The sequence below is a fragment of the Mytilus galloprovincialis genome, chromosome 8, assembly GCF_965363235.1.
Source record: "Mytilus galloprovincialis chromosome 8, xbMytGall1.hap1.1, whole genome shotgun sequence".
Classification (NCBI taxonomy): domain Eukaryota; kingdom Metazoa; phylum Mollusca; class Bivalvia; order Mytilida; family Mytilidae; genus Mytilus; species Mytilus galloprovincialis.
This window is the reverse complement of record NC_134845.1, coordinates 17940823-17963205: the sequence shown is the minus strand read 5'-3', so window position 1 is coordinate 17963205 and position 22383 is coordinate 17940823. Positions and strand designations below refer to the sequence as shown.

The 22383-nt window shown below is 31.3% G+C and overlaps 1 protein-coding gene across 1 annotated transcript in view; it reads right to left on the bottom strand.

Annotated features, from left to right (window-relative positions):
* LOC143085233 (extracellular matrix protein 3-like) overlaps positions 1-22383 on the bottom strand; it is a 67595-nt gene that overhangs the window by 14754 nt on the left and 30458 nt on the right. Inside the window, exons 3-17 of the mRNA XM_076261470.1 lie at positions 15549-15695; positions 14547-14627; positions 13841-13990; positions 12794-12919; positions 9822-10070; positions 7124-7273; positions 6344-6553; positions 5623-5820; positions 4887-5051; positions 3818-4000; positions 3058-3188; positions 2254-2406; positions 1599-1806; positions 1101-1265; positions 481-775 (exon numbers count right to left, since the gene is read on the bottom strand). Of these exons, the coding sequence (XP_076117585.1) occupies positions 481-775; positions 1101-1265; positions 1599-1806; positions 2254-2406; positions 3058-3188; positions 3818-4000; positions 4887-5051; positions 5623-5820; positions 6344-6553; positions 7124-7273; positions 9822-10070; positions 12794-12919; positions 13841-13990; positions 14547-14627; positions 15549-15695 (2611 nt within the window). The remainder of the gene's footprint in view (positions 1-480; positions 776-1100; positions 1266-1598; positions 1807-2253; positions 2407-3057; positions 3189-3817; positions 4001-4886; positions 5052-5622; positions 5821-6343; positions 6554-7123; positions 7274-9821; positions 10071-12793; positions 12920-13840; positions 13991-14546; positions 14628-15548; positions 15696-22383) is intronic.

Below are 22383 nucleotides of genomic sequence, written 5' to 3'. Positions count from 1 at the left end.
GCTTGGTCATCAAGTTTTCAGTGGGGTTTGTAATGCTTGGTCATCAAGTTTTCGATGTTGTGTATTATGGACTGATGTCATTTTCTCTTTTGGCCACAAAGTAGTCTCTTATTTGACATTTCAGATTTTAGTTTGTCTTCTTATATTTAATATGAAACTTAACATAAATATTTGTGTTCATGGTTCATTGGGTCAGTAGGTTAGGATTTTCGTAAGAAACATTTAAAAAAATTTTGTGCTTTCAAAATTTTTATTCCCACCATTTTTCTCTATGATTACAGAAACTCTACTATTTTCAATTTGTCAATGAACAAATTCATGATGTGATATCTTATTTTTCAATTCTGTTGCAAATTTTTTAAAATAAAATAAGTTAGAGGCTACAAGATCTTATATGTTGGTGAAATTTTTTTAAAATTAAAATCATCATAAAAATTACTTAAAATTTAACCTGGTCTTATAATGAGTAGAATGTAATACCTGTAAAATCTCAAAGTTTTGGCTGTCCTCAGATCTGCACTATTCTGATAAGGTTCAATTTCACCAATCATAAATGGATTTTTTGTCCGGTTAGAAACAAATCCAAAATCAGAGCGTGATTCAGAAAAGTCTATCAGATTAGAACACTGATGCTGGCCTTGCCTTAATGCATCAGGACTGAGAATAAATTCAAAGTTTGAAGGCTGCCATGTGGACACGACTGGAAGCATACCATCTTGGTGTGGGACATTCACTGTTATAAGAACTTTACCACTGTTGCCGCCATACTGTGGTCCTACAATATCATACAATATAATTATAAATACTGTGATAAGACAGATAAGAGTTTTGATATAACATATATTGCTATGCATTCCAATCTTTTAATTCTAAGCCATAAACAAATATTTTCCAAGGTCTGTCATCATAGCAAACTACCTTTGAATGACATTCTTTTTGAATGTATTCAGTCTGGCTTACTATACACAGAACTTTTTTTTTTAATTAATGTTGTAGAAAAAAAATTAAATGTTAAATGAGTTTTAAAACCCTTATGTAAAGAAAATGGCATAGCAATTTTTAAAAGATTTGATATTAAACAAAATAAAAGTGAAAGTTACCTAGATATTTGAGTTTAGCTGTGAATGGATCAGCTCCTACTGTATTGACCTCTCTTGGTGGACACAGTCCTTGTTTTCCACTGACCTTGACCGGGTCACTTTGGTAAGTATGTCCAGGTTCTCCTCTAACATTGACAGCACGAGCAATACATCTAATTCTACTTCCTGTAGATATAAGGAAAGCAGTATTTTTCTTTGAGTTTTTCATCTTACAGTGCAGTACAATTAAATGTAAAATTCAAAAACATGCTAGATGTATTTATAAAAAAAAAATCTTTTTCTCGTTTACAAATTCATTTTTGTAAACACAAATTTTATGTTTTAACAATGTCAATGCCAGGTATCAAGATGAGCCATTATATCATCTAGGAAACAATTTGTCATTAAAAAAAAAATTCATACAATTGGTTATATTCAATAATATTCAATAAAACAGTAAACTTTTGAATCTAACTGGTACTTTATAGTTAGCCTATAACACAAAGAACAATAACTAACCACTATTGAAATAAACACTGTCCAGAGTTATTCCCCTTGTTGAAGCAAAGAATGTTGTTGACACAATATCCTCTAACGGACTGGTTATCCCATCTGTAGTTGTAGGTGCTGCCACCTGCCACTGGAATTTGGTAAGAGTATCATTGATCTCCTGAGTTTCACACATTGGTCCTGTTGTTGGGAAATCTGGATGTCTTGGATTACATGACTGTTAAATAATAAGGAAAGGAATTATTATAACAAGTGATCAAAATAATATTCAAGAAAAGTTTAATGGACAATAGGACAAGATAAGGACTTCTAGCAATGAATCAACCAAAGTTATGCCAAACCTTCATGTATTTATCTATATCAAGTTATCAGAATGGAAATTTGGTATTCTATTAGAATAAATCATTTAAATAGAGAATGTGTTCATGGGACAGAGTTGATACCCTTGCTTGCATATAATGTTATAAAGGGGCATAACTCAGGAATGGTAAAAGTGATGCCACCCAAATTTAACTTAGTCTGTTTTATGGTCATAAGCACTACATAAATTGGATAACATCGGGTTAGGACATTCATATATACAAACAAGGTAATACTTAATGGCCCCTCCTTTGAGCATAAAAATCATCCTCAACACAAATTTTTCAAATGCAACTTTACTTACAGAGACACAAATAACAGGGTAGCCATTGATTATCCTGTCATCTGCAGACGACACATCATCATAATCCTTAAGAGATACAACTATTGGTTTAGTAGGGAAAACTACATCAGCCATCTTACTGTTTTCTTCAATGTAGACCATAGCTCTGGAATTCTGGGAAAAAGTAAACATAAAATATACAAAGAGAACAGTGTGCATTATTCCTTATATATACAAATATTTTTAAATGTATTTATATGATTTATTGATTTCACTAACTTTCAGTTGCTGAGAAAAATGCCATAGATATATATGCTATAGACTGTCAAATGAATGCAGTGTCACTGACAAACAAAGGTAAACTAGTATATCTATACATTAGAGAGGGAACTAAATTTTAAAGAAAGATTTATATCTATAAGTAGGGTGGGCTCTTATATTTTGGTAATACAAATTTTCTTGATGTAAAATAGGGTGAGTTTTCATTGATATATAATGAAATCTTGTCACTTGTTGTCAAAGCAACTAACAAATGTAAATCCCAGTTTTTCTCTGCTTTTGAATTCATAACAGTATCATGAGAATAACAAGGACAAAGTGTATCTGATATGTATAAATGGAACCACTGTTCCAAAGATACATAACAACTGTACACATACTTTTTATAAATGATATTGAATATCCTATGTTGACCTTTAAGACTTCAGGCAGGGTTTTTTTTTGGCATAGAGCCTATTTTAATTTATATTTTGTTATATTTTTCTATTTTTACAGTTGTTTCTATGCAAAAGTTAAATAATGTTGATATTACACTAAACATTGTACCTTTATTTCAGCCACATTATATCTGTCTTTGGTCAGCAAGATAATAAATGTTTCCCGATTCTCCTTGATCTTGTCATACAATATTTGTATTTCAACATTGACAAGAGATATACCAGGGTGAAAAGTTAAAGCTGTAAATAAAATTTTTTCATTAAAATCATATATGTACAGTTTTTGGTATTGTTATTTAACATTTTCTGGCATTATCAGTGGTAGTCTTTTGATTTTTGAATCAGTTTTTTGCAATGTGTCATTAACATACAGATCTTGTGTTACCTCTAGATCTATTTACAATTGTAGTCCCCCCCCCCCCCCATTATGTGTACAGTTTTTAGGTCAATTGCATGATCTTTTATGTTTTTTCCTTTGGTTTATGTGTTAAATCAGTTCTTCTTTGATTTATGATTTTGTTATAGCCTCCTTTGCATTGTGATAATTTTTTTTAACAGCAGTAGAGTGCCAGTACTTCTCAATACTGGAGCACTTGCTCATTTAATTTGTAAAGGCAATATATCAATTTTTTTGCAGCTTCCATAAAATTATTATTCATATCATGCACCATTTAATATATCACAAAATCCATTATTGTTTCTGCCCTTCACTGCTGACTGTTCTAGTGATGTCAGTCGACAGACCAAGTAGGTCATGATATCAACATTTCTCTCTGCATTTTACATTTAACACCATCTTCATACCTTGCCCCCCGATATATAATCTACATGTCAATAAACCTATCTATGACTGTTACTATGGTATTTACCTTTTGAAAACCCGTTGTAATCTCTGCCTGCTTCTGCTGAACCATCTTTTGACATGATCACAATTTCCGACAGACCAGACAGGTCACCAGTCCTGACTACTGGTATCTTCAACAGGGCAATATCATCTTTAATTATAGGTTCATTGATGACATACTGTCTACTGGGGATTTCTATTGATGGTTCTGCAATAAATATAAAAGTTACATTTTTCTAGCATAACATTGTCGAGTTATGATTTGTGTATACCTGTGCTGTATTGATTTGGATAATAGAAAATATATACAGCAATGAACAGCAACCCAACCACTTGAGTATTTCTTAAACAAGAGTGTGTCCATAGTACACAGGTGCCCCATTCACACTTTCATTTTCTATGTTCAGTGGACCATGTAAATGGGGGAAAATCTCTAATTAGGCATTTAAATTAAAAAGATCATTTTATGGGGAACATGTGTATAAAGTTTCAAGTTGATTGGACTTCAACTTCACCAAAAACTACCTCAACCAAAAACTTTAACCTGAAGCGGAACAGACAGACAGACGAAACCGACACACGGACGCATAGACCAGAAAACATAATGCCCATAAATGGAAATGGGGCATAAAAATCCAGCTAAGAATGACTAGTCAACAAGTAATTTATACCAAGTTTTTAAAACTGGTTCAAACAACAAATTCAGATTATGATTAGAGTTTTTATACTGTGACAATGCACTTCTCAAGTCTTTTAAAAATTCTATCTGTACTTTTGAATTCAAATTCTATTGAAATATATTGCTATCATCATCCCACATAGATATTATTTGTATGAGAAATGACTGTATATCACAATCCTTTTTACAACTATACAAACTACTAAAGATTCAGTGTTATTCATTGGACACCTATTTTCATGGAATTTGTGGCTACAGGTGAACCACAATATAATTTTTTTAAACGAATAACAAATTATCTTTTGGCTTGTATGGCGATTTCGGCAAAATCATGAAATTAAATGTAAGTGTTCCTCAATTCAGGAAAATTGGAACCCATGAAAAATAAATGACTCCACAATAATAAATATCTTACCATCTTCAGGGTTACTGATCTTTAATATTGTACTATTCCTAGTACCTACTAATGCTACCTTGGTTGTAGAACTTGTAGGACTTCCCAGGACTAATCTGAATTGTTCTGTTGGTTCAAACACACTATCGTTAACTATATCTACTATACAGTCTGCATGTCTCTGACCTGAAATGAAAATTGGTGAACAATATTTATTTAATTGCAATCTTAACTCTTTGACAGTTGTTTTACATATATTTAATATGTAATGGAAACGGAAAATTAAGCAGTTTTTTTTCAATTGTAAATGGGCATAACTCTAAAACAGTCAAAGTGATGCCACTAAAATTTAAACATGATCTGTTTGTTGTGGTGATAAGCATTTAGTTGATGTTTTATAACATTTGGTTGAGGAAAACTTAAACCACGAGTAAAGAGCCTGCAATTCAATGGCTGTACTTGGTTAATGTCTGTCATATTTGTTTTTTCATAAATTGTTTTGTTATAAATCAGGTTGATAGTTTTCTCAATTGAATTGTTTAATTTTTTCATGTCAGGGCCTTTTATAACCGACTATGCAGTTTTTCTCATTGTTGAAGGCCATACAGTTGCCTATTATTGCTTACATCTACTTTATTTGAACTTTGGTGGATAGTTGTCTCAATCGCAATCATCCAACACCTCCTTATTTTTATACACATAACAAACAACTTTCTACCAGTTATCAATTAAATTATAAAATGTAGGACCCCTTTACCTGGTGAAAAATATACAAGAGAAAGATCTGTGTCTGGTCTTTCTATGTAATCATCAGCCACTGCAGCTGTATTCTGTCTAGTGTAACATCGTACTGATGCATCATGGTCTAGGTCACCATGTCTAACAATCACTGCTGTCATCTGGCCGTCCTTCTCATTACCAAAATATATAGATTCTTCAAATTCCATAACTGGAGCTGAAAATAAAACAGATATAAAATTAGTCACTAAAATATTCAGACAACTAAAACATTCTGGTTAAATTATTGGTCAAAAGTTGTACATTAAAAATATTCTGTACTTAAAATTAATATATTCTGTTGTACCATATGATAAATTCCTTTACCTAAGTAAATTGCATTAGTACCACATCTTTATAATCTTTAAGAATATTTTAATATGTTCTGTTAAACAATTCTATTAAAGATCATTTGAAATGTCACATTCACCTTGTTATGATGAATTTAATTTTACTTGTCAACATTTTGTTTTATCTTCAAGTATAGATTAGATAAAATTGAGAAATGAAATGGGGAATGTGTCAAAGAGACAACAACCCGACTATAGAAAAAAACAACAGCAGAAAGTCACCAACAGGTCTTCAATGTAGCGAGAAATTTGAGTTATACACACAGTTGAATTACTGCTAACATACTGATAAATTGTCTCCCTGTAGTTTAATTTATTCACCCTGTCATGCACAGGTTAATTAATACCTACCATCAGAAATAGTATCATCTATAACAACAGTAGCAGTTTTAGGACTACCTAGAGCTCCTCCCATAGGCATCCTCAATACAAGTTGGTAATTCTCTGGTCCTTCTAAATCAGGTTGTCCTAGATCATCCAGGATTGTTACATTTATACTCTTTATTGACACTCCTGGTGGGAAGTTTAAAATTTTGTTGACAGCTACATAGTCATCGCCAACTGTGAATATATGATATAAAATTTTAGAAAACTATTTTATTTGGTTATCTGATAATACAAATGGCTTACCTTTAATAATATAAGAGTTAAAACCAAAACTTGCAGACACTGACATGGATAGTGGTCATCTTGTTGGTAGATAAAATTTGACTGTTTTTTTATTTTGTGTTTTACTTATACTGCAAACTGTCTTGTTTACAAAATGGTTTAGGCAAAGGAAGAGGTTTGTGTGCATGTAAAACTTGTTCAACCAAACTTATTTTATGCCTTTACCAAATTAAGACATTTGGACAATGTGTTTTTTATCGATGTAAATGTCTCTGATTGTACATCTATTTTCTTGGATGAGTTAGCTATAGGTGGTGGGTGTTGTCTGATATACACCTATCAAATAATTTTTGGGATTTCTGTTTTTCTTTTTTTTAAGAGCATGTTTTAATCTGTCTTGACAGATAGATGGATGTTAAATGACCAGCTACAAATACTGTATTTTATTACTGGACAACTGAATATTCAAATTCAAAATTGTCAAAACTGAAAGTATACTAAATGTAAATAATTAAGACAGACCTTCAGCAGATGTTGGGTCAGTCTGTCTCGATGTAACGGTCACACTAGATGGTTTGGACAGGTCACTTCCTTCTCTCTTTACAGATATTTCTAACTGACCAGCACTCTCATCAACATTGTACTCCTTCTTACTAAAGAAAAACTGGGGCGCTGAAATAAAATACATCTTGAAATTTTAGAACTAAGTTATCATACATTAAAGTAGTTTTTTTAAATCAATACATTTTAATGTAGTGTTTCATTGTAAAAGTTAAAATTTTGTGTCAGTTAGACAAGGATGTGCAAACAAACAGCAAACAAGAAACACTGTGTCAGTATGACAGTCCGGTGACAAACTAAACATCATTGAGATGGGAGCTGTCTCTGTGGGCCCTGCTGAAAATAACATGTGGTATACAATTTGTATGGATAAGCTGATATGTAGTGATTTTTGAGTTGATACATAGTCTCATTATGTGCTGGGAGTGCAGTGTTTTCCATTCGGCATTTAAGCCGGGTGTGCCGACCACCTTCTTTTGAAAGCCGACCACCTTTTGATTTTAGGAGTTGGTCGGCTTTTTTTTCAAATTTCAGATTTTTTTCGGTTCCGTACCGTTAAAATTTGAATACTAATCGCGCCTCACTGATTTGTTTTCATTGACAAAGATGGCGTCCAATCGTCAAATTTCAATGTTTTCATTTATCAATCGGGGTACAAGAAAGGCAGATGACGATGATGATAAAGAAAATACTAGACCAAATAAGTTAAATAAAATTGATAGTAATGTTGAAGTTGTGGAAATTGAACAAAAATCAACCAAACAACGGAAAAGACACGCAAGTGAAGACAAATATGAGCAAGACTTCAAATGGCTTATAGTCACAGAGGGAGGATACTACTGTTCTATGGGCCAAAAATACGGCACAAAAGCAAGAAACAGGACATAAAATTGTAAATGAAAGAAGAGAGAAAAGAGATAAATTGTTGAAAAAAATCAAATCAAAGAATATTTGACACTTAATATATGACTACGTCTATTTATGTTTGTTCAACTCCATTAAATGTGAATATTATACTAATCTTTATTTTTGTGACCCCCACGTGCACCCACAGTAAATAAAAAAAAAAGGGTGGACATTTAAAAAAAAACCACCCGGTTGCAAGTGATTTTTTTAAAACACCCACCTTCCCTTATTGAAAAAAGGAAAACACTGGAGTGATTTTATTCTATGTTTTTTAGGTAAAGTGTCATTTGGCAATTTAATTAAAATGACAAATCCACACACACTCTGGTATTGGTTATCATATATGTCAAGTATAAACTTTGAAATCATAACTATTCTCAAGATATAGTGCAAAACGATCTTTAGTATAGGACTTGGGGTTGTCAACTGACACCAAAGTTTTTGACCTTGACCTTTGACCTATTAAGTTGTAAATACATTATGACACATCCTGTTGTGTTGGATAATATACATGTCAAGTATATAATATAAAATTACAACGGTTCTCTAGATACAGAGCGGACACAATTTTTAACGGAGTAACAGAGAGACTGATCACTGTAGGGCAAACCGCCACTAGGAGGGCCCTAATTAGATACAAGTCTTCAGAAAATTTATGTTATTTGACCAAGAGCCTAACCTGTCATTACTACTCAATTTACATACCAATTTTTTTTAAATATGCAGACACAAAAAAAAATATATGTATGTCTGAAAAGTGTAAAAGTGGTTTAGAGTTCTATATCTAACTTATTAAGTGAATACTGTTAACTTTGTACTTTCCAGTATTTTATTAAGTACTTCTTTAAAGTTGGCAGATATTATATAACTTTAACTTTAGACAATATACAAAACATACTACAAATAAAAGTGCCTTTTATAAAAGTGGCACTTTGTAACTGGATTGTTTTAACTAAAGAATTTATATGATAATCTATCTAGAAGTATTCCTGGCAAGTATATAATTTCTGATAACAATTAAATTATTTGAATCTCTTTTATATTGTTGTTGTATTACTTCTGAATGCATATCAGTGTTTTAACCTAGCCAGAAATGTAAAAAGATATATTAAAGTTATATGAGCTTCACCTTTACTGCCAATACAAACATAAAACCTTTTGATTTCTAACATCTTAATCAACTTTCTTAAGATTAATCATTTCATTATTTTTTTCAATGAACAATAATAGTAGTTTTATGATATAAAATGGGAGTTAAATAATAACACACAACTACAATCCTTGATATATTGACAACTAACATTTTGTTTTAAAGAAGATGTGGGGTTTTGGTACATTTCAATGATGCAGCAACCCAATGACACATATAACTCTTAAAGACAACTAGAGGTCAATGACATTATACAGCAATAGACAGATGTGGATTTATTATCATTTATTGGAAACCAATGTTCATGGATATCTTGGGTACAGGTGGACCAAGAATTTTAATGTTCAACAAAGGACACATTTTCTTTAAGCTTGTATGCAGACTTTGGCAAAACCACGAAATTAAATAGCTACTAAAATGTATTAGGTTGCCAAAAACTTGCATCTATGACAAAAGAGAATCCACAGTATGTCAATCCGTTAAATATCATAAGTCTAAAAAACTCTTTCTGGGTTTTTGAGGAAAATACATGCAATTTATTTCTAATCACAGTACCATTGATTTCTTCATTGTTTTCCAAAATTGTGACCAATCAAAACCTACCATCGACAGAGTCTGGCTCTATGACAACAGATGTCCAGTTCTGACCCTCGACCCTGCCTCCCATTATTTCCATCAGTATCACATGGAAGCTTTCCTCCTCCTCGTACATAGAATCATCTATAATGGTGACTTTACAATATTTGGTATCCTCCGCGACATCAAACCTGATAGTACTGTGGTGATCCTCAGAACGGGAGATGTAATCAGCTCCAGAGTTTATCATATCTCCTGTCGTACCTGTTGCTGTTACTGAAATCACAGGTTATTTAGCATGTTTAATTTTAATTTCTTAATTTTAATTCAAAAGATGCAAATTATCAAACACAGCTTCTTTTGTGTACTATGATCAGATTACTAACTGAGAGCTTAATTGAAAATGTTGTAATATACCAGTGACATAAATACAATTTACTAGTATAAGAACACATCAAAATAAATTTTTGATATAAAAATTATGCATAATGTGTTATTCTTTGAATCTTAAGAGAGAAATAAAAAAAAATAACAAAACAGTGAAAATTTGCTGATATTCTGTAGGCAAATTTTCATCCCAAAATATAATCAATCCATAACAACCTCAACCAAAGGATTGTAAAATTATTTTACATTTTTTAAGGAGTCAGAAACATAAGGTGTGCCTTCTAAACCTTGTTGTTTTATAACTTTTACTTTGGGTATCTGGGACTATCCCCTATATGTTTTGTCTGACTTCATTCAATAAGCAATCAGAACAACTTAAGAATCTCTATTAATATTTCCCTTCCAATTACGTACATTGGCATAGTTTTTTTCTCAATATACAAGCTTGAGTGTCAGGTAATTAACCTAAAGTGCCAATATAGTAGTTTAATCATGTAATCATCCATTTTGTTTTGTATTAATAATCCTTTTCATATTACTTAATTCAAGTGGGTTTTTCAGACTTCCATTTCCTTAATGTATCAATTAACCTTGAAGGTCAACAGTCAGCATATACTTGTGATACACATATAAAAATCAAAGAAACTGTTAGAAGAAATCAATTTCTTGGTGAATTAATGTATGTAAATTTCAATTATGACATTGCTTTACTATGAAATCAACATCAGAACCATGTAGGAAAAGATAGGTACTTATGTTTAATTGATAGCGTAATGTTATCTTTAGAATTTTATAGCCTCCTTAATTGATATTGAGTCAACAAGAAGATAGCTTACATGAAGTCTAGTCATTGTTGAATTTCATGAAGAGGTTCATGTTTATCTGGGAAGTTAATTTATATCAGGGAGTTTGGATTATTTATTGCTTGAATATTTGTTACTTTTAACTTTATCTTGTAATCTTGGTAAATTACAAATCTCAAGACAAAGTAGTTTTGTGGAAAAAATACAGAATTAAAAGATAAAACAGTGCACTCTTATTTTCATTTCAACTTTTGAACATTAAATTGATGATAGTTTAAACAAGACAAGGGTTTATTCAAGAAAAACTGGGAATATATAAGATGAGTGTGTCTGAGGAAATTAATGCTTACGCTCAGGCCTTGTGGTCATAAAACTCTCGAGCACGTTTTTTTTACTCAGACTTGAGAATCAACCAATCAAAATACTTGATTTCATGTTTCGCGCATGATTTTTTGTGCTCCGAGCACTGAGCAAAGTTTTATGACTTCAACCCCAGGCTTTGCTATTTTCCAAGTTAAAAGGGGACTTAACTCTAGAACAGAAAATGACTAAAGACACAAATTCTAAATTGTGCTGTGGTTCTTCCCATTGTGTTTGAGTTTTATAAAATTTGGAGGAGGCAAACATAAGTTAGAGTAAGAAAATGAAAACAATTGCAATTTTTCAAGTTATAAAGGGGCATAACCTAGAGCTGTAAGTGGCTCCCTTCCTAAATTCAACGTTTGGTTTTCAAGATGAAGAAAACTTAATCAAGACTGTGGAAACTTTTTTTTTCAATGTTCCAAGTTTTAAAGGAGTCTTACTCTAGCACAGTGAGTGACTCATTGCCAAAATTTCAAACTATGTCTGTGAGTTCTAGTTTTTAGCAATGTGGATGAGTTTCTCATAATACTTAAGTTAGAGTGTGTAAACAAACATGGGATGTACAGAAAGACAAAACGACAGTAAAGGGTAACACTGCATGCCCCTGTTGTCTAAGATAGGGTATAATGGAGGGGGGAGGGGGGATACAAATTGTAAGAATTAATTATTGACTTTTATTAATTAACAGCTCATAAATCATACAAACCTCATTAAAATTACAACTGATATGGTGAGTCTTTTTTTTATGACTACCTGACTTGGTACAGCAGACGACCATTAATTCATCCAACAGATCTCCTGTTCTCTTTATAGGGACCATAATCTCTTACCTGACTTGGTACAACAGACGACCATTAATTCATCCAACAGATCTCCTGTTCTCTTTATAGGGACCATAATCTCTTACCTGACTTGGTACAGCAGACGACCATCAATTCATCCAACAGATCTCCTGTTCTCTTTATAGGGACCATAATCTCTTACCTGACTTGGTACAGCAGACGACCATTAATTCATCCAACAGATCTCCTGTTCTCTTTATAGGGACCATAATCTCTTACCTGACTTGGTACAGCAGACGACCATTAATTCATCCAACAGATCTCCTGTTCTCTTTATAGGGACCATAACCTCTTACCTGACTTGGTACAGCAGAACACTATTAATTCATCCAACAGATCTCCTGTTCTCTTTATAGGGACCATAATCTATTACCTGACTTGGTACAACAGACGACCATTAATTCATCCAACAGATCTCCTGTTCTCTTTATAGGGACCATAATCTCTTACCCGACTTGGTACAGCAGACGACCATTAATTCATCCAACAGATCTCCTGTTCTCTTTATAGGGACCATAATCTCTTACCTGACTTGGTACAGCAGACGACCATTAATTCATCCAACAGATCTCCTGTTCTCTTTATAGGGACCATAATCTCTTACCTGACTTGGTACAGCAGACGACCATTAATTCATCCAACAGATCTCCTGTTCTCTTTATAGGGACCATAATCTCTCCTATATCTTCTGCTACCCTGTATTCAGGACTAGTGAAGGATATCACTGACTCTATAAAATATAAATACACAGAACCTATTAGCTGTTTAAGAATATAATGCATTCTTGGTACTATTTCTAAAAGCATACACCAAAACGTTGTGATAGCTTTAAAACGTTCTAAACAATGAAAAATGCAACCAATAATGTAATGTTATTTTCAGTTTGGTGTACAAACAATGAGATTATAATAACCTGTAGTCTTTCAACATGTTTGATTCTGTAATGGCGAATTTTTTTAATAGCTCTAATGTTTTCAAATTTTAATTCAGGTGTTATCTTATGAAAAATTGTTATAGAAATTGCCTACCTTCAGTTTGTTAATTTGACTTAGTTTCTTTGATTGTAATTATTTATATGAACTATATAAACTAAATAAACCCCTTTGGATTAGTCCAACTTAAATAAGATTTTTAGAATAAGATAAGTTTCATTTTCTACCAATTTGAAAGATGGCCCTGATATTTATTTCTTTTTTAAGAAAACAGATAAATATTTTTCTCAATCATTCATTGAGAAGATGAAAACTGTGCCCTGTCTGCCTGGCATATTATTTTCATGCTTCTAATTACACATTTGCAGACAGACTGTTTTAATCATTCACATCCCAATTGTTTTTAGAGCCAAACTTTATTTTTACACAAAATTGAAAAAATTGTTCTGACTTTTAATAAAGTGCAACAAGAAGCTGCATACTGTCTTTTCTATTTTTAGCATGTTGATACAAGATATCTGCATCTTACATAACCTCTAAAAAAAATTACACTTTTTGATATATCAAGTTTTTGTTGCTACTAAACATGTAGGATAAATCAATCTTATCTATTCTACTTATTTCTCTTACAGCTGATCTTTCTCATAAGAATCACTATTTTTTTCTCCCGTAAATTTCAAATAAACAGCGATATCAAGTTAATTTTAGATTAATCATACCATCTTCTTTGTCATTTATTACGACCCTGGCTTCTTTGGGTTGTTCTACTACAGTCATTACAGGGTTATCTAACTTTAAGTTGAAGTATTCGGTTCCTTCATATCGCTCATCATCTATCAAGTGAATCTTCCATGTCTTTTCCATTTGTCCTGCGAGTATAAATAACTTTAAATTAAGAAAGAACTATAAATAATAAAAGTTAAAATTGAAAATGGAAATGGGGAATGAGTCAAAGAGACAACCCGACCAAAGAGCAGAAAACAGCCCAAGGCCATCAATTGTTTGTCTCTTCTGACATCAAACTCTTATTGTCATTAAGGAATAGAAATAATAACAATTTATACTTATATATTTGTAGAACGTCAACAATGACCAAGTCCATACTGTAAGGTAAACTATAAAAGGCCCTTGCATGACAAAATGTGAAACTTTTCAAATATGAATATCAACTGCCTAAATACCGGGAAACAAAAATAGCAGACAAACTGCTATTGGCTTTCAGGCTCCTGACTTGGGACACCACATAAAGAATGTGGCAGGGTTATGCATGTTTAGCATGGTTGTAAGCACTTAAATCCTTTCCCTATCCTCTGACAAAGCATAAATTCACACATATGAAGGACAGTGTATCACATGTTTGATTTAATCCACCTAGTTTTTAAAAGCCACACTTTCATTCCATCTTATTTTTCATGCTATTCCTACCTGGATTAAACTGTATGGTTGGTGCATACCAACGTCCAACATCTTCATTAATTCTGGCTGTTCCATTTTCAGCTGTAATACCTGTAATGACATATCATATAAAGTATTAAAACAATATTCACTTATCATTAATAATGATGTTAAATGAAGTAACCATCAGGGGTGGATCCAGGATATTAGGTAAGGGGAACTCAATCTCAATTATTTAAACATTTTATGAGGTAAAATTTTCGAAATATTCTATATTAAGCCGAGGACACCCCATGCTTTGCAACTTTTAAGGGGTGGTGTAGGAAGAGGGACATGCCTACCACACCCCACATGAATCCACCCCTTACCATCACAGTTATTGTGTGTTTCTAGATTATAAAAGCAAGCTGTTAGGCATACATATTACTATCAGTAAATTCTTCAAGATGAAGATTAGCAATCAAAATATTTCAACATGCTATTTTATTAGATCATTTCTATTCACCACTGACATCTATAATTGATAATGTTTGGGTTATGATTCAGTATTATACAACATAGATTTTCAAAGCTGCCTCTTAGAGGCACACATGGGATCAATTCTCCTATAACTTCAAAACATAATGACATCCATGAACATTAAATTCTAAAATACTGAATTTCGACACATATCTGTGAAAATAATTGAGATGTGCTGTTTTCTTTTTTCTATAAACTATCTTAACATCATTGCTGCAAATAGTATAATTTTGTTTTTTTGGTATTTTTTGTGAGAAAAACAGGAAACATTGGTTATACAATGTAGCATAAAATCTATGATGACACAATATAAGATTATGACTTGAGATGCATATGATATAATATTAAAGACACATTTGGATAGATTACACTTGAAAGAGAGCAGTTAGATGGAACAGCTGATAATGTCAACATTTCTTTTCTTTTAATATCGTGTATGAAAGAGATTTCTTTGAAGTCATTCTCTTGCATTTTTATTTGCTTTTCTTTTCTAAAAAAATCTTTTTTTCTTACCCACATAGATAGTTTCCCCTAGATATCCTCTTCTCTGTACTTGGATTTCTAGATACTTGTTGTTCTCTGATACTTGGTACTCTGACTGTTTGAAGGACACCCAACACCACTGTATGGTAAATGGTTGGTTGGATAAGTGGTTTCCTCCTGAAAACAAAACAGTAATGATTACAGATTGATATGTGGCTAAATTAGTGTGAATTAAAACTCATATAAAATTTTCTCTTTACAATACAAATAAAATCATAGGTACTTGGGGACAGGACAAATTTTATTTGGCTCTCCCCTTTTTTTCCAAAATCTGTTTTTTTTTTTGTTTTCTATTCTTTTCAATTATTTTCGTGTTTTTTTGTATCATTAGAACATAAATACACTACAAATAACTTGTATTTGCTATTTAATATCAATTCCAAGTTTACTTTCCACAGCAGTCACTAGTGGATATAATAAATATATCAGTGATATATCAGTGACACGAAAATAATTGAAATTAATAGAAAACGAAAAAATAACGGATTTTGGCAAAAAAGGGGACAGTAAAAAAATGTTCCTGTCCCCAAGACTACCTATGATAAAAATATGGATACTGTTATGTGGAGAGATTGAGACAACTTGCCACCAGAGACCAAATGTCATAGATGCAAAACCCATAAGGTTTGTTAAGGCTATTGACCCTAGTAGCTTTAACTTGTTAGTGGCATTCCTCTATGAAGAATTCATCTAAAATGTGTCTTAAATTTAGAGCCTAAATGAGCATGGTATATGCTTATAATGTAGTTTGACCTCAAATAGACCATATATTGAACATCCATACAAAATGAGATTTGCACCACAGTCATAAGCAAAACCATACATAAAGTTAGCTACTAAAGGGCCACACATTACAAAATGTGTATTAATTCAGCTTTGAAAACTTGAGGTGAATCAACTGTTGTTTTGTTTGGTTAAAAACAGAACTTCTTCCATCAGCAATTAGTAACACCTATTCTGTTATCTTTATGTTTTTTTTGTTAAACATCCAATAATTTAAGATGATTACATGCACCTTGATAAATATATCACGAACAGGTGAAGTAATTAATTAATCATGCTGATTGGTTAAGACAATAATTTTACTTCAACATTGGCTCCAACTCTCAGAAACTCTACACCGACTTAAAACCTGAACCCAAAACACCCTAAACAATGAAACATGAGTTTGACTTGATTTAAACTATTTGATAATATTTTGGCAAGCATCTTGAAATCTTCATTATTTTCTGAGAAGTTTTTTTTTGTTCAAGAAAAAGAGAATAACATGGATTACCTAACATAATCATTTCTCCTTATCAAAACATCTAAATATTTGCTTCATGTCAAGAATGCAAATAAACACTTGGAAAGAGAATTTTATAAACTTCAGCAGTATATCAGTCAGCTTTGTACCTCAAAGCTTGTCAAATTTCTCCTGTCTTTCTACATTAGATATCCAAAGCCATGGAGATCTGGGAGATCAGTAAAACATAATACATTACACCTGGGAATTAATCTCTGCTGTTACAGCAATGACATGAAAAACAAACAAAACACATCAAACGAACAAATTATTATTTATTAATGACTTTAAATAACCCTTGAACACCTGAGAGGGCATATATTTTTCACCTGTGGATTACATATGTGTATTATGAGGTTTTGATGACCCTTGAGTTTATTAAATCTGACCCTAGGGTTACCATTGTTTATAAACAATGTAGATTGGATATGATAAAGTAATGTAGGGTGAAAAGAAACATACTAATGATGTAGTATTACATCCTTTGATGTGGGATACAGACACAAAAATATGATACTATTAACTGAAAAATAAACTACTTCTCATGAGAAATATATAATCATGAATAGCTCATTATAATTGCATCATAGACTCGTTTCTTCCCTCAAACCACCCTTTCTTCATAGTCTATGAATATAGTTTCGGAGTATTTTATAAGGTATTACGATCTGGTTTTTCTAGCTACTGTTTGCTTTGAAAAGTTATTTATTAAAGGGGTCCTATATATTTGAAATCATTACAATGACGGATGAAAATGAAAATAGTGGTTTGGCCAAAGTGAAAGTAGGGAAGAAATGAGCATTCAGCATTTCATTTGAATTCTTCTAAATGTAGTAATTTTTAATAATATTCTTCCTCTATATATTTGCTGCAATGAATAAACACTCATTTTTTTTCTCTAATCAATGAAATTATTTTAAGAAGTGTTATTTCAAAAAATTCCTCTAAAAATTTAATTTATTAATTCAGTCATTATTGCATATATAACTTTATTTCCTCTATCATAGAGATTTGGTATACATGAAATATATAAATCAGATCTTGTATTGCTGACAATATTTTGTTTCAAAAGTGTTTCACTATATCAAACATCATCATTTACAGCTCTTTAATCTTCCTAAAGGTCAATTTATTTTTTTGAATTTAACCAAAGGTAAACTTAAAATTCTGCTTTCTATTTGTCTTCAGTTACTTTTCTTTTCCACTGATGTTATTATATAATAACAACGAAAATTATGTTTGTATCATTTTAGTTTAAATATAAAGTAAAGTTCCACTTGTTATTACATAATCGTCTGTCTAAGTGGTCTGAGTGGTCTCCTTGTAATGTGATCAACACAAGTGTAAGAGATCATAAGTCCAATCTCAACCTGGGTGTAACCAATTGCAGACTTGAAAATAGGCATCCAGTAGCAGATTAAATTTTCCCACAAAAACCTGGCCCCCCACCCCTTAGATCTACCTCTGGTATCTGCTGCTTCCCTGCTTAACACAGGGAATGGCATTTAAGAGTTTCAGAAACAAGACTTATAAGTTATATTGAATCCAGAATATTGTGTCAAAAACATAGGCGGAGCCTTTTGTGGGAAAAATTTGGTTGATTATATAGGGAATCACTGATGAATGACTACTGGAGTGGGCCCCCCTAAGGTCAGTCAGCCCCCCCCCCTTTAGGAAAAGTTCTGGATCCGCCACTAAAGTTAGGTAACAAGTGTTTGTGCTCAGATGTGCCTTTAGAGTTTACAAAATATCTGACTCAGCTAGTTTAGGTTAAGTACAATGTGAGTTCATATCCATGTCAAATTAACATGTTCTTGTCCTAAGATGCATGTAATATTCGTCACTGGACCTAGAAATTAAACACCAATCAATCATTGTCATCACATGACATCCACCTTAAAAACCAGCCAAACAAGTTCTCATGGATCTTTCATGACCAGGAAATAAAAGAAATAGGTAAGATAAGAAAATGTAGTATGAACATGGGTGTAAAGTTTCATTCAACACTTTCCTAACTATTTCAAGATAGTTGTGACAAGATATGATAATAAATAATAGTAACTTCCTCAATCAGACCTCACACAAAAAAACCTCAAAACAGAATGAAAAGCATAAAAAAACATCAAACTGGCACCAGAGGCATAGTTCCTTATCTTCATAAATAACTGCACAATTGTACAACATTCAATCTTATCTATCAGAATATAATCTTTCATATAAAATACAAACTATACAAAATATCTGTAAGATTATAACAGTTCTGATGGTCTTACAAGATATCATTGGAGATATGAAAGTCATATCAGTAATGATACCAACTATATTTCACAGTAATTGTGATAAAGTGATACCACCACGTCTTTATTACTGTTCTAAGTTCATCACTGGACACCTATCAGGAAAATAAAATAGGTATATTTAAAATTATTTGAAATTAAATATTTTTCATCTTTAAAAATGGCACCTGTCACATTAAGATGAACATAAATTTTAAAGTTAATCTCTAACCAAAGATACATAAGAATTATAGATGTCAATCATAATAGTAAAGTGCCTCTTTCTTTAATCCCAAACTGTCTGAAACCTCAAATTATTAGCTCTATTTATTATCATATATTTCCTTTCTTCTATACATTTCAGGTTAAATTATCTTTACAATATATCTCAATAAAAATAAGCTATATTTCAAGTTCACATTTTCCCAAAATTTAATTTTTATAATGAATTTTTAAAAAGGATACATGTAAGTTAACAGTTTTCAGGGATTAACTTCTGACAATGATATATAATATTACTTTTTTTAACATTTTCAGTTGATAAACAGGCTATTATTTCAACGTGGAATTACTTTTAATTTTGGAATTTCATAATTAATTGTGCTTTAAATTTTTAATAAATTCCATGTTTATTCTGCATTTTAATGTTCTGTGCTGCGCACAACACTTTCTATTACAAAGAAGATACATGTAGCACATGTTCAATAGATTATACTGTGCACCAACACTATCAATACATTGTATGGAAAGTGTCATTTGCTGCTAAAAACATTAATATACAGAATAAAACATGAAATTTATTAAAGATTTATTCAAGCACAAGAAATTATGCAAATTCAATAATTGAAAATAATTCCAAGTTTATATAATATCGTTTTTTAGATAGATTTGGCTATGTTGATCTTATTGCTCTTCAAGTTATTAAACATCCATTGTATCTTGTTTTTGGCTTAGAGTATTACTAACAAAGGTAATACATGAAACCCCTTTGGACATACAAAATATTCTAAGTGTTTTTAATACACGTAGAATGAATATACAAAAACAAATCCAATTTCTGTGGATACTTTTTTATTTGTTAGATACTTATTTTTATGGAATTTGTGTAAATGTGAATCACAAATTCACAAAGAAGTACACAATCAAATTAACTATAGGCTCATGTGCAGATTTTGGTAAAAACAGGATATTAAATATTCATGAAAATGTTATTTTTCAGCAATCCAACAAAATTCAAATACCCTTGAAAATAAATGAATCCACTTATTGTTTTGAACATGCATGACATATTTCACACTAGAAAGTTCAGCAAGAAACACTAGATACTATTTCAATTACTACATAGTATTTAAAAGCCTGTGTCTGTGTCCTATCTTATGTTTGTATCATGATCATTGTCCTAAAAATGTATGAAATACTTCCGACTGGAAGAGAGTTTAATTAATATCATTCCCATCAGTCCTTTAACCAAATTACTAAATCTATGCCTATGCTAATTTACAGAATTATGAACGGAATAAAGCAGACATAGTATGTACTTTAACATAATAAACATAACTATTTTAAGTCTACTTTTAAAATCATATCAGTGCCAGAATTACCATTATGTATAATATAACATAATGGCTCTTGCAAAATGAAGAGATACACTTTTAGAACAAATTTTTATGTGATACTTATTCAACTACTGAACAGATATTTCTGGCATTTATTGAACATAAATTAATTTGAAACCACTTTGTTTAAATTGTTTTATTAGCTTTAGAAAGAAAAAAGTTATGATAAAACCTGCATAAATCTGAAAGAATATAGATCTTACAACTATAGGCAATTGACTATAGGTAACTCCCAGGTAGATAACAATATAAAAACCAACTGTTGAATAATAGAAAATATCAAAAGAAGAGAAAATTATCTTCCAAGCAAAAAAGTGAACCAAGCCAAATAAAATAACACTATATTCAACAAAACTATGGTTTTTGTCTTTTAACATGTTTAAGACAAAGTTGTAAGGGCTCCGTGGAACCCAGTGTCTAGCCTACTTCTGCTGTTAATTGCAGACTCAACAAAAATGAGGAAAAACATCAATAAAAATTTTCCTCTTGATACTGTCTTTTGATTGAAAAAAGCTTCCAAGTTTGGTAAAAATCCAGGATAGTTTATAAATCTAATAAATGTTTTATAAACTTAAACTGCAGGCTGTATGTAATGTTAACTGGAAGAAAAACTACCGTAAGTCCATTTATAAGTAAAATACAGAAAAAGTGAATATTTTTTTACAAAATTTACTTCTGAATAATATCTTAATTATGATCAGAAACAAGTTTGGTAGAAATCCAGGATAGTTAAAGAACATTATAAAAATTTTAAAAACTTAAACCACAGAGTGAATGTTTTGTTTCTGGCAAAAAAACTAAGTCCATTTATAAGTAAAATTCGGAAAAGTGGAAATTTATTTTTACAAAATTTTCTTCTTAATACTATCTTATGATCATAAACAAAACAAGTTTGGTACAAATCAAGGATACTTTATGAAAGTTATTAAAATTTTAAAAACTTTAACCACAGAGTGAATGTAATGTTTCCTCGCAGAAAAACTAAGTCCATTTATAAGTAAAATACGGAAAAAATGGAATTTTATTTTTATAAAATTTACTTCTGGATACTTTCTTATGATCATAAAAAATCTAGGATGAATATAAATTCCGAAAAAAACCTATGAAGTACTGAAAATTCTTAATTTTTGAGATATTCTGATCATAAACGTTGGAAAAGGTTTCTCAATAACAAAATGATAAATTTCCATTTTAATAGCATTATTATTTGTATGCCCCATTTCCTGAAATCGCAAAAATTTTTCCATATTGATTGTATGCAAACATTTTTTTTTAATTTAGTCAGTAAATTATACTACAGGGTTAACTTAGGAATGGAAGTATTATTAAAAAAACATTGCTTTTGCACCCTAGTACAATGTGTTACACATCAATCTTATGGATAAAAGAGTTGTGAACGCATACAGAAAAACAAAACATGGGTTCATACGTATACAGATTAGAATTTCAAATGTCATTTTATGTCCTCTTTCGCTAAAAAATTGTAAATTTCATTTGAAAACTTCTTAACAGACAGTCTAAATTAGGAGTTGCTCAAACATATATTTTTTATATGTATATATATATAGTTTCTTTTTCATGGATTTCTCTTAACAAAAAATTTTAACTTTAAAATTTCATGGATTTTC